Source organism: Gymnodraco acuticeps, unplaced genomic scaffold, assembly GCF_902827175.1.
Source record: "Gymnodraco acuticeps unplaced genomic scaffold, fGymAcu1.1, whole genome shotgun sequence".
NCBI classification, from domain to species: Eukaryota; Metazoa; Chordata; class Actinopteri; order Perciformes; family Bathydraconidae; genus Gymnodraco; species Gymnodraco acuticeps.
This window is the reverse complement of record NW_022991219.1, coordinates 1246668-1260209: the sequence shown is the minus strand read 5'-3', so window position 1 is coordinate 1260209 and position 13542 is coordinate 1246668. Positions and strand designations below refer to the sequence as shown.

General features: G+C 41.1%; 1 protein-coding gene across 3 annotated transcripts; it reads right to left on the bottom strand.

Moving 5' to 3' along the window:
* Nucleotides 1-9889: 9889 nt before the first annotated feature.
* Nucleotides 9890-13403, bottom strand: LOC117561756 (nucleoredoxin-like protein 1). 3 transcript variants are annotated; one of them, XM_034239354.1, is made up of 4 exons: nt 13177-13403; nt 11070-11329; nt 10868-10957; nt 9890-10718 (listed from the first exon to the last, which is right to left on the bottom strand). In XM_034239354.1, the coding sequence occupies exons 2-4, from the start codon at nt 11303-11305 to the stop codon at nt 10346-10348; spliced, it is 699 nt and encodes a 232-aa protein (XP_034095245.1). In that variant the 5' UTR covers nt 11306-11329; nt 13177-13403; the 3' UTR covers nt 9890-10345. The 3 variants fall into 3 exon arrangements, with proteins under 3 accessions (XP_034095245.1, XP_034095243.1, XP_034095246.1); XM_034239352.1 differs by having other exon boundaries at nt 13182-13403; XM_034239355.1 differs by lacking the exon at nt 13177-13403 and adding an exon at nt 12738-12920.
* Nucleotides 13404-13542: the final 139 nt, after the last annotated feature.

Genomic DNA, 13542 nt, shown 5'->3' with positions numbered 1-13542 from the left:
ATTATCCAGTAACTAATGGAGGAGCAGAACCACAGGGAGAGTGTGGTTGGAGATAGTCTGATTTCCTCCACAGGGAAATACACAATAAATCCATGAAGCACAGCAGAGACATCAAAACCGTTTGTGCTAGCAGAATAGAGTGTATTGTTTTTAGAAGTACAATACAACTTATACTTAGCAAAAGATATACTATAGCAACATCAAATTAAGCTCGAGACATGCCATACATAACAAAACAAATGCAAACACAATGCTTTACAAAGTATTGAATTCCTTTTTTTACATCAGGCACCAGCACCTAAAATACGCTTTAATGAGGCAAACACTTGTTTTTAGCAGTGTCTCAAATTCGAAATACACCGTGAACACTAGGCCTACTTACTTGCGGCTGGTTACCAAAATGTACTGTCGCCTCAAATCAAACATAGCTGTTGTGCACTTCCTGTAAATTAAAGAAACATTTGACTAGTTTAAGTGTATTCCAATGTTTACCAGATTAACCAATTGGGTTTCCATAGCCTACATTATTAGACATGGGGATCCCCTGTCTTCAGCCAAGATGGCGACCACTTAGGATGAGATCTGTGAAATGTTCCAAAAACTACTTTTTGGTATTTTTGGTTAGATCAAGTATACTATGCTCTATCTTAAAAAAACGGACCCCAGACAAGTGTTTGGAAGGAAATAGAATAATAGATGGTAAACTGTTTTGTTGCACTGTACATATAGTACGTAGCCTACCCTCTTAGTTTCCAACACACAAAATAGACCCCTTTAAAATTAGGTGTTAAAAGAGGAGTAAACAAAATACCGGTACAAAAATGTGTTGATCAACTTATTACCTGAAAACAAATGCAAATTTGAATTGGCTTATAAAAAACACTATGACCGAAATCAAATCCCCTCAGATTTCTGTATTATTTCCCTTTAGCCAATATCTGATCTCTTAACCTCTGTGTCCACAAAACAAAATAAAAAAAGTTGCAGGCCCGAGATAGTCTTTATCTTCAGGAGAGGTATGCCACCGAGAGTCTGGCTCACAGGGACGCCAGTCCTGTAGAAACAGTTCGTGATCAGACAGATTAAACCGTCAAGCAGTGGAAGTGAAGTCCTCGTCCAAAACCACACCGAAAGTAGGCTAATTTCCGGCCAGCAGAAGCGTCCTTTGATGCAGCAGCTGTGCTCACGACGTTAGTTTAGCAGTTAGCACACACACAATCACGCAATAACTCCGCCCTTATCACCTGAGATTATGGCAAGAAACACGCGTTACAGTTTCCGCTAAAGTATATTGCTCATAACTAAATTATTCAACAGGCTAAACTATCCTCGTTTTTATCACCATGGGTCCTTCTCAAGTCGATTAAATGGAATCCTTGCGTCCCTCACTTGCGTCGTTTCCCCGCGTTTAGTCCCTCCCACAAGGGAAGCATGGAGAGACGCAAGGAAACCACGAGAAGCAGGGGTTGCGTTCCGATAATCCAAAAATCAGCTCCTAAATTCTAACCCTATCTCCTATTCCTTGACCTCTGAGTGAAACGTCACGGGGTTAAATAGGAGAATTCAAAAGGATTTAGGAGAAGAGACCGCAGTACTTTAGAGAATCCGAATGCACTTTCACTATCCGACGTGTTTATGATGCGCCAGCGGACGTCATAAATGTGCGTCTGCTGCTGTGGGGAAACTATGGAAACTACAGTTTTCTATACAGTGGACTACAACATGGATGTTTAATAAGAACGAGGGACTACTGTAAACTCATCTAGAGACTCTGCACCGTGCTCTGATGCTGTTGCTTTATGCTTTATGAACGTGGACAACAGAGAAACATATTCTTCATGACCAAAGTTGGAATTGAAATAAAAAAGGAAGGTGAAACTTATGCTCGTCACCCTCTCTCTCCGGTCCACATTAATACAAATGATCCCAATACGTATGATTGTATGACAATATCTTAAAATCATAAATGTATTTATTATAAACGTTAGTCCTTAGGACTCCTTACCATCTATCACTGTGTATATCACCATTCAAACATCTTTTAAAAGTTGAACAAACCCCACACAGCTCAGTAAAGACTGTGAGATGTTGACTTTATTTGATCATTTCAGTAAAAACTAACGTTCATATTTCTCTTTTTGATTATAATACTGATGAACGTTCAGAAAAAAGCACTTACCACATACGTTTTAAAATGCTTAATAAGCACCGTAACTTTCATGATATAATTTCTCGGTCATAATCGGTTGTTTCCGTGAACGGGCGACTGTTGTGATGGCAAATGCTGCGGCTGCAATGCATTGTGGGGCAGCATTTCCTCCTTAGTGAATAAAGGTTTTGATTTGCAATATTTATACAACAAATCGATATGTGTATGTATTTACTAGTGCTGTAGCGACGCGTCGACATCGTCGACTTCAAAATCTCGTCGACGACAGATTTCCTCGTCGACGCATCGCCACACACACGTGGGTCACCCAAAGCAACAAGCAGTTCGCAATCGCACTTCAAACACAATGGAGACTGAAACGGCTACCACCTCCTCCTCACAGGATTGCGCACGAAGCCCTGCAAAAAGCCCCCAAACAAAAACATCTCTCCCTCGGTCTTCAAAAGCATGGGAATACTTTAAATTTAGTCCAAAACGCAAAGGCATTGTTATTTGCAGTCTTTGCCAAATGGAGTTGGCATACCACACTAGCTCAGGGTTGCCAACTTTGGGTACCTGGCTGGAGTGAGATTTTGATATCATGGGTTTAATTACACATATGCGCACTAAATGACTGCTATTGTGTCAGCGGGACCTTAGCATATAGGATATACAATATATACAAATACACAATAAAGGGCACAAAGTGATGATGTTAAATGTGTTGTTTTAGGAACATCCATTGCAAATACATGGGATTCAATAAACATTGAATAGCATATCATGCAGTTTGTCGGTGCCTTTTCCTCCGTGTTGTCCTGGTTTGCTGTGCTGCCTCCTAGTCGCCACCATGGTTTGCTGTGCTGCCTGGGGATGCTCAAATCGCTCCGAGAAAGGAGTACGAATGTACGGCTTCCCCACTGACACAGAGCGTAGGAAAAAATGGCTGGCTCAAGTCAGCAGGAGCAATTTCACGACCAACAGCAAAAAAATATGTGATGTAATTATATACAAACACTGCATTTGCACTTTTTCACAAAACGAAAACCACACCATTGGGAAAGCTTAATGTTTTGTTTAATAAAAAAAAACAGGCAAAGGCTTGAAAAACACTGAGAGTTGAGACTCAGGGTGCAGGATGAGGGTCTCAGTGCAGGTATTCAGGCTCCATTGAATCCCCCTCTGGTTCTTGTGCTGAAAGAGGGAGTAACAGACAGGAGAAAGGGTTATACACACCTATATAGCACACCTATTGGATGGGAAATTGCCTGGGGGAGATAAGGTGTTTACTTATATAAAACAGTAGTATTAAACTTACCTTGTGTTTTCACTCTCACTTAAGTCCCTCTCCCTTTGCCATCAATCCAAAATCAGCTGAGCTGCAACATTATACAGACAGGTAATAATCAACATAATCACAAGGACACAATATGGCTCTGCTAAAAACACTCACTCTTACACGCACCAAAGTTATATTTAACTCCCTCCACCCCCGCATACAATCCCGTTTAGAAGCCCCTCTTCTCTAATTCAACAACGTTGGACCAAATAGACTTAAGAGAACGGAATTTACAATTAAAAGGCTGTTCAACGTGTGTTGCTAACTTGCTTCGGTATCCTAGCTTGATCTGTTATCTGTAAACGTTCCCTAAATCTACTGATTTAGGGATAATCCACTGACATCCTTTAATACACATGTTAATTTGAATCAGATGTACTGATAATATCCGCAATATAAATCTTTAAACTTCTTCTTACCTTTAAAAGTCCGTCACGAACGGTCTATTATGCTGCAACTCTACAGCTCTGCTAGCCTTGGCGCTAACTTCCGGGGAACGAGTGAGAGGCTCCACGATCCGCCATTGCTGTAAAAAAGTGGTCCATTGGAGTGAACGGAGATGACATAACTCTCAGTCTATATGGCGCTGGCGCTAGCTAGCCAATCAAACCGCGTGTAAGCAGGGAGAACCAGACCGCAGTTCATTTTTGAAAAGCTGCTGTGTGGACGTACAGTTATGGTGTTGGACACCTTTTTTATTACTCTTAGTGTGGTTGTCTTATTCTTAAAGTAGGCTATACATACATGCATACATACATACGTGTACATTTCAGGTAGAGGTCGACTGATAATGTATTTAGCTTATAACCGATTGTGCCAATAGTCAAAAGCTGCGGTGAAAACGATGGGCGATTAATCGGACAATAGTCCAAAAAAAGAAGTATTCACAGACTGTCAAATTCTAATTTCCCCATGCTTATTAATTATTATTAATCAGTCTACCTCTAATTTCAGGATTTGTTGTGCGACGGACTTTCAAGAAGCTGTCCTGTGATGTCTGCCGTGCCAGCCTGGTGACGGACGCTGCATCAGCCAGTAAGGACAAGAGCTACCACCTGCTGACTTTAAGAAACAATGGGGGCCTGGTGATTCCGTCTGAAGGCACAGTGAGTGTTGTCAGGGCAGCAGAGTGGGTAATTCGCCAGGCATCAGCAGATTCTAGACCAGGGGTGGGGAACCTTTTTCCTCTCAAGGGCCATTTCAATGTTTTCAACATCCTCCGAGGGCCGTACAAATTATTGACCTCTGCTTAAAAATACTAAAATCACAGCCCACTCATTTCACCTTTCTTTCATTCTGTGCAAAGAAAAAGCAACCTCTTAATCCAGATATCTCACCATGACTCACACATGCATGCACATGCACGGTTGTGGCATGACCACCAAAACAGAAAGATATGGACACAAGATGTGTGCAAATGTATTTACTTTCCTATCCATGTGAACATGATTTAAGTGGGGGGGACCTAACCCCTTCTAGGGGGGTCCGGGGGGCATGCTCCCCCGGGAAGATTTTTTTTGTAAATGTTGAAGTTAAAAGCATCAATCTGGTGCACTTTGAGAGCAACATTAGATCTATGGATACATCTCTCAACACCCATATGAAGCAGATTTTCTTTTTCTTTATGGATAATTTACAAATCACTCTTCTTTCAAACTGTATTCTTGTTTATTAATAACAACTTTTTTTTACTGTCATATAGTATTTTATACCCGTTTACTTTATTCTCTTATTTTTTTATAACTATAATGATCATATAAAGATGTGCCTTTACCTCACTGGTTGTGGAAAAAGCTTCTTATATTTGTTAGCATAGCTAGCTAACCAGATGCTAATAACAACAAAGTTATTGACTGTATGATCAGTATGACAGATTGCCACTGGGTTTACAACTAAGACACAGCCACGCAAAAACTGCAGCATGTGTACGGCTCCTTATGGGTACTGCAATTTTGCCGGAGCGGAGCTGCGTTCTGGTGCTCACTGCTCCCCGTCAGAACTACACCCCTGTCAGAGACATATACCACGTGATGACACGTTAGGCTTGTGTTGTGTTCAAGGACCCTGATCTTGGCCAGGAAAAACAGGCACTCACTTGTTTAATTATTTTGCGGTCTAGATTTCTTTAATTTTTTTCTTTTTTGCGTGTGTTTATAAATTACCTCGAGGGCCACACCAAATGGTCTCGCGGGCCGTATACGGCCCGGGGGCCGGAGGTTCCCCACCCCTGTTCTAGACGATCACAGCCCATCAAACTGCTAGAGGTCCTCTACATTGTGCGGAAGAGGATAGGTCCAGAGGATGTGTTTTTGCTCGGGGAGCACATTGTCGACACACAGTATGGCATTGACAGTCACCACCATACGCTGTTGACATTAGTTGTGTCCCTGTTTTTTAAGCTAAGGCTGCATCAAATTGCAAAAATAACTACTCTGAGCTTACAGAGTGGCAGCATGAGACAGAAGCTCACAAAAACAGTCCTTTTCAAAGGGCATTAGCTCCAACTGTGTGTGCACATGTGTTACATGCCGTAGTGGGTGCTTGTGTGTCTCCCTCTCTTTCCCCCTGATGTTTCTTCTTCTTCTTTGTTTAATGGCGAATCGCTACCACTAGGAGCATATATCGCCACCTACTATGTATTTATTAAATCTTCATGTTCCATGAGACGCAGCACTATGTTCCCCACATATGTTTATGTTTGCTCAGTCTAATAAACCCATAACATGGTTGTGAAAGAATACCAAAGCTGAGGCTGGACGATGATTGATTGTTGGTGTGCCATGTGTCACCGTGTGTCTTATTGGTTTTGTGTTATACTGTATTTTATTGTGTGCAGCTGGTCCTTATCTCCAAGACACATTTAAAACAAATAACCTTGAACCTTGAAGCCCCATCTCTCCCCACCTGCTCCTGCTTCCTACATCCCCTCCACACCAAGTTGTTCTTCTTAATAATAATAATTAGGGCTGTCAGTCGATTAAAATATTTAATCTCATGATTGTCCATAGTTAATCGCGATTAATCGCAAATTAATCGCACATTTTTTATCTGTTCTAAATGTACCTTAGAGGAATATTTTTCAAGTTTTTAATACTGTTATCAACATATGAGTGGACAAATATGCTTTATGCTAATGTTTATTATCATTTGAACAATGACAAATAGCCTCATGAATATTAAACACAACAACCTCTGAACATTACAAATATTCGCCTCAATTCAACCTGGAACCTCTCTCATACAATAATACAATACAAATTGTGTGTGTGTGTGTGTGTGTGTGTGTGTGTGTGTGTGTGTGTGTGTGTGTGTGTGGTGTGTGTGTGTGTGTGTGTGTGTGTGTGTGTGATCGTTGGAGCTATGTGTAACTCAAGGCATAGGCATATGCTCGAACGGGAGCTGCCTGGACGCTGCAATCATGTTGCGCACTATCCGTGCTGAGTGTGCTGACTTTTCGTACAATGTCCCACTGTCTGACTTCCTGCATAAAGTCAAGTGCTCGGCGCAGTTGTGGCGAAATGTCGCTCCTCTGTTTTCATTTAAACAGCTCCGTATATCCGTTAGCGCAGCTAGCTAGCACCAGATGCTAACAACAACAACAATGCACGTAAGGTCTCTCTCTCGCTCGCTCGGGCCACACATACACACACCCTCCCGGTCCTCCAGATGGCCAGTCGGTGCCTGCCGGTGAGCGTGGAAGTGTGGTCTGCCACAAGCGGGCGGCAGGAGCGGGACTGTCAGCATCAGCTTGTAGATGGTATTTTAAACTCGATGCGCTCTGAAACTACGGGGCGGCCAAGCCGATTATCAGGGCCGATATTCCGCATTCGACCGATTATCGGTATCGGCCTTTTTTTTAATCAAATTGCCGATAAAACTTTGGCTCTGATGCGGCCGTTTCTCTGGCTGCAGTCACCACTCTGTGTACACGAGCAATGTCCCGCCCACAGCGCTATCTGATAGGCTATTACTGAAGATTTTCCGGGCGGGAGCCAGCCAGAGGCGGGACCTTCTCAGATTACAGGCAGGTGCGAAAGAACGCAGACACAGACTGAAGCAAGCAGCAGCGTTGAGCGGCAGAGCCATACATGTGTTAAACCGAAGTTCAATAAACATCCCTATCCCCTATGCTGAAGTTGTAAAAACACCACGTTCTTATGATCCAATTCTATCAGTTTCCCAGTTACACAGGGACGCGGGAAGTCAGTCAGAGTTGGGGGTGCGTGCAGCGTCTCGCAGCGGAGTAACTGTGGTGGGGGGGGGGGAGGGGCTGCGAGTGGAGCCTCGCAGTTTTTCAGGTTGATATGTGAAGCTCATTAGCTAGCCAACATGTATCTAGCAAATGTTTAGCAAAATATTAGAAGTGAGGCTACTAGACTAACGTTAGGTCTACTGTAATAGCCTCACTTTTAATAGTTGGCAAAACATTAGCTAGCACTAGTGTTTTGCAGTTGCTAGCAGCTTATTGGGATTTTATGCTAGATAGACAGATATAATAAATTAAGCATTATTGTTAGTTAAAGGGATAGTGGAAATCCGCGAATTTTGGGTTTAACTTATGTATTTTTATTAAAAATAAGCATAATAAACAATTTTTTTTAATTTCATGCGCCAAGTTTCATTTTATTTTCAATTTTACTGCGCCCTCTCAATGAAATGAAATACTTCGGGAATCGTCGGGAATCTTCGGGTGATGACGAGAGCATAGGAAGACGGGCACAAACAATGGCGGACATTCAATAGCATTTGCATGTGAATAGCCGACCTTTATTATGGTACCGAGTATATTGCCATAAATATGATGATTGATTATCAGTAAAAAATCCTACGTGACACAACGACATTGGATTAACTTTGAGATGCGTTTTTATTCCGTTGAACACAACTTTTGATCACAACTCAAAAAAGGTAAGACGTAATTATTGTAATATTTTTGGAACCGGATGTTGTTTACTTTCTCTTTTCTGGCTGATAGCTATAGGAATTCGAGGTCTTACAGTGATGACATTACATGTGTGGAATCTGTGGAGTCTCAGCTTTAAATCGTATATCTTGTTTGTGCAGTTAAGATAGTAATAAGGGCATTTCTACCGTGTGTTGTATGTAAAAAAGCGTTAGCATTAGTTAGCATTGTTTCGCTCAATGCTAATTCAAAGGCTTGGTATTACTCTTGTGTTTTTTCTAGCTAACAATTGTTCTTATTGTCAGTTAGCGGAGTTTCTTACCTTTAAAAGGGTATGAAACATTAATAGTTTCATAAATGTTAAGAAGCCCTGAGACATGTGAGAGAAAAAAAAACTGTGGGAGGGGTCCACTGGGGGGACCTTCGGGATTAACTGGTTAACAATGATTAATATTTGTAAAGGCTACAGGTGATCTTAAGATGCGTGAGCTATGCTTAGGGACCTACCAGTCAAGATTATTTGTGCGTAGGGGTGCATCATCTGGCGCCTGGTCCTGGTCATCCTCGCCATTGCCCATGCCGTGAACCATCACCTCGGGCTCGGGCTCGAACAAATAAGGACGTAATGGTCCATCGTCTGGCTCAATATTGTCACCATCGTCGCTTACTGAACCGGATTCAGATTTAGTTCCTAAAACGACATTTTCGTAGGAAAGCCGAGAGGATGTTTCTGACTCGCTATCATCACTGGATACCTCGTACAATCCTTCTTCTTTGTCTGGTATATTTGCCCTTCCACGTTCATTCTGCATAGACGCCATGGTTTGTTATCGTATCGTCTTCCTACGTTTTCGTCACTTCCGGTTTGGCTGAGTCGAACATTTCGTTTCTAAAAAACTTCGGGGAAGCTGCAATAAAGTGCTTCTAACATGCGTAAGGCAATTATTATATATTTTTAATCAGGTGTGATTGTTTTGGTACGTAATTATGCTTGTATATAAGTTAAAACGAAACTATTTGAGGTTCCATTTCCACTATCCCTTTAAGCATGTCAGCCTGCAGCCCCACTTCTTGTCTGTCTCTCTAACTCATTGCAGATGACTGCACTAAAGAAAAGGGCACAGAGAGGAAACCAGTTGTAAGATGTTTAAAACTTAATTAAACATAATATATGCTTAAATGCATTTCAAAGAAGTTGTGTTGAGTTGTGTTGGAGTTTGTGTTATTCTACATTTTGACACCAATATTTTCTGATTTTACTGCAAATGTATATCGGTTCCAAATATCGGTTATCGGTCTCCTTGATTACTAATCATCGGTATCGGTCTTGAAAAAGCCATATCGGTCGATCCCTACTTCTAATGAGTAGGCTACTTAGGCTACTTTTTTACACAACCAGCAAACAAGGAACTACATCATCATTCATTTTTTAAAGTTCTGTCCCTAGTCACCTGATAAAAGTAAGTCCAATATTCACTTTATTTTAACTTTGCTTTGGAATACAACATAGGACATTGATTTGGCAGCCTATGCCCCCTTTGCTGTTCTTTTGTCAATTTCTAAAAACTGCTGCATGGTGCATCTTGAAAGGTATGGGATATGACTTGAGGTACTTGGCAGAAATTCAAAAACAATGTACTTACATTTGGGATTCCTGGGTTAAATGATATACAGGTAGACATTTATAAAGACCATTAGGAGCAAGACCATTACTGTGTATATTTATGTTTTTGTTTGAAACCTGGGATTCGCTCTGACTGAGAACTCACCCTTTGTGCTAATACATCCTGCAACAAAACAGAGGAGCTGTTTTCAGTGTGCATTTTTAAAGAGTCCTCCTAATGAGCCTGTTAAGAGACTGCAGTATCAGTCACCAAAGGATTAATGATTAAGGAGGCTGGACTTAAATGTGCAAGAGAACAAAAGCAAAAGTGTTTTCCTTTGTATTTTCTCTTCATCTTATTCTCCATATTCCTTTATCTCCATCTTTTCTCTTTCTATCCCAGGCTCCATCTTTCTCCTCCTCTTCGTTTTCATCTTTGCCCTTCACCCATAACTTCCACCATCTCTTTTTCCTCTTGTCGTCCTCTGTCTTGTACTTGAGTCTCCTCACAGGGTCAGTGGCACTGTGCATATTTAGGTTGTCGAAATCCTCGTTGAGCATGAAGCTCCTCTCAATGACCTCCGCTGATTCCTGCCAGTCTCTGAAACAGTCGGTACCGTAACTACAAATGTCCTGCACAGCATTCGGAGAGAGTACGGAGCCATCAGGGCGAAGGACCATGACTGTTGGTACGCTCTTCACCTTAAACATGGCCTTCAGCTCACTGACAAAGAGAAAAACACACACAGCTACCTTAATGCACTTGTATAAGTAATACAAATATTTGACTTTAGAAAACCTACACTTTAACATGTTAAACATACAAATACAGAAAAATTGAAACTACAGAGGCGCTCTTTTCTCTCCACTTACTTCCTGTATGGATCCTCAAAGGCCAAGAACAGAACCTTTTTGTGCAGCTTATTGAGGAATCTCTCCTGCTGCGCCTCAGATTTGTCTAAGCTGGAGAGAGGAGATGGAAATGGAAATTACATAAAAGATAAAACAGTGTGAATGGGAGTCCATGCAAACACATGGGGTCATCAAAGAGACAGACAGAAGTAAAGATAGAGACCTGATGTAGACAAGTGCAAGCAGTTTGGGGTATTCAATGTACGCTGGATCTTTGAGTCTCTTCAAAAAGTCATTCATTACAGGGAGGAACTCCTGGCAGTTTTCACACTCGGAGGATGCGAAGAATAGCATTAGGATTCTGTTTTCGAGGATCCCGACAATCTCTCGCTCTGTGTTGAGTTCATCCTGGTCCGTGTTGTTCTCGACCAATACTCGGTTTAGGAACAGGTCCACCATGATGGAAAAGATGGTGCAGGTGTTCTGTGTAGAAGAAACGGTGACATAAGATTTGAATATTTGGGGATATAAATCATGCTTAGTGCCTGTTTCCATGCCAACTCTATCTGGAAAAAAAGGTAGTCTAACACTGGAGATCATTATTCGATCATCTGAGATTTTCAGTGCAGTCTCAGGAGTAACTAGGGATTTCACAGTGACTTTCAACATCCCACAGAGGAGTGTGAAGCACACCGCTATATGTACTGAGAGGAAAAGTAGCAATAGTACTGCAGCAGAGAGATACTTTTTTCCCATACTGTGAAGGCACTAACTAATGCTGCAATGCACACCCCAATGCATTACATATTCATGATTTAAGGAGACAAAATAAGAATCAAAGTTTGGAGAAAAAACGCTGTTACATATTCAGAGTTTCACCATGCAGTACTTTGCTTCAGCAGGACTGTGGGTGGATCAAATTTGATCAACTGTGGCAGCACATGAAGTAAAGAAAAATCCACATGTTGATTAAATGTTGCTTGACAAATCAAAGGTTCCAACTTCCTGTTCCTGTCCATCACTTAGAGGAATGATTAGCCGCTGTTTTGGTGTTTGTTCTGCCCTAACATACTAACTTTATAAAGCTTAACATTTCTTTATAACACACATATTTAAGAAACTTAGAGGCACTATTCTGGCAGGGCCTTTGCTTATCTATTCCCAAGTCTTAAAAACAGGATACAAAAAGATTATATCAGATTTAGAAAATGGATCCTCAGAAATGTGTTCTCCCTTTATTTTCTCACTGAACTTCTGTTCAGTTTTGGATTATTTGATTGCAGAGCTTTTTTGCTATACTTAAACAAGGACATATATCTGTGAAAACCACACAGTAGTGCAAAGTAGAGTAAAAAATGTATGAACAACTATTATTAAACATTGTTAAATAAACAAAAAACAGCTACTGAATTGTGCACATTATGTTAAATGGTCTAGATGTGAGCAGTTATTAATGTGATAATAAAATATCTGAACACTAGTACATTTGATCAACAGACTGTTTTTGTTTTTTATATCTGTATCCAGGCCTCCCATAATGATAGTGAATGGATTACTCTGAAATGAAGTTATCTGTAGCTATTAAAACACTCATCCAAGCAAAAAGAAGTCCCAAAATGTAATCACTTTTATAATCAATAAGGTAAAAACATGTTGGGTGACTGTCCTCTTGTAGTGGTACAGCTCAGGCCCAAGTGACCTGTACATACAGTCTATAATCTTACATAGTTTTTGTTTACAAAAGTAATTTACTACACAACAGCTCAGCCAGGATCAGCTGACAAGGATGAATCGGTCATTTATGCGATGGTGTTTTCCAAAAGAAGACTTATGGCTCAGAACAAAAAGCCTCATAAGAAATACCTTTCATATAAAGAAATAAAGTTCAGACCTAACATCTCAGAAAGGTGCTTTATCTGCCTCGACCAGCCTGTATTTCACTGTCCCAGCCGTCGCTGCCGGCTGTGAATTGACAGCGATAACCTCACAAATTAGATTTGGCTCTGGCTCTGAGCTGTGCCAGATCTATTTGAGACCACCACTCTGGACTCAGACTTCCAAGGCTGATGGAGGGGAAATATGTTTGAAATTGAGCAGCATCGCACTTCACCTGAGAAGAAAAAGAAAGATTTACTTGAAGACTCTGAAGGGTTGGAGCTTAAATCTAACATTTAAAAAAGTTATTTCATAATAACCCTGCTCACTTTTTGAAGCTGATCGATCGCCCCTGATACAAACAAGCAACTCTACCTTGTTTTGCTAGTTGCAAATGTAATAGGCCATCGATCTGTGTAGAGTTGTGTCAGCTGTATGTACCAAGAGTAATTTACCTCACCTTGAAACTCCTCGACTCCTTCAAGGAAAGAAATATATCCAGTTACTTCTCTCTCTCAAGCCATGCTTTGATTTGTTTTCTTTCTTCCTTTAAATCATGTGAAGTTGGTTATGTTAGCGACACCTATCACTGCCTCTCTCTGTAATTTATTTACCGTGCACTGTGCCGTCTACCGAAGAAGATTACAGAGAGCTGGAGGTGTGTCGTGCTGTAAATCAGGAGCAGAGGTTGCTCCTTTGTGTATGGCTGTGTTTTTGCACTGTGGGCCTTTAAAACTCCAGCTCAAGAGCAGCAATCGTATTACCTTAAGAGAAGAAGGGAGGGAGCAGAGGAAGGATAAAGTTACAGACAATTGGATTGC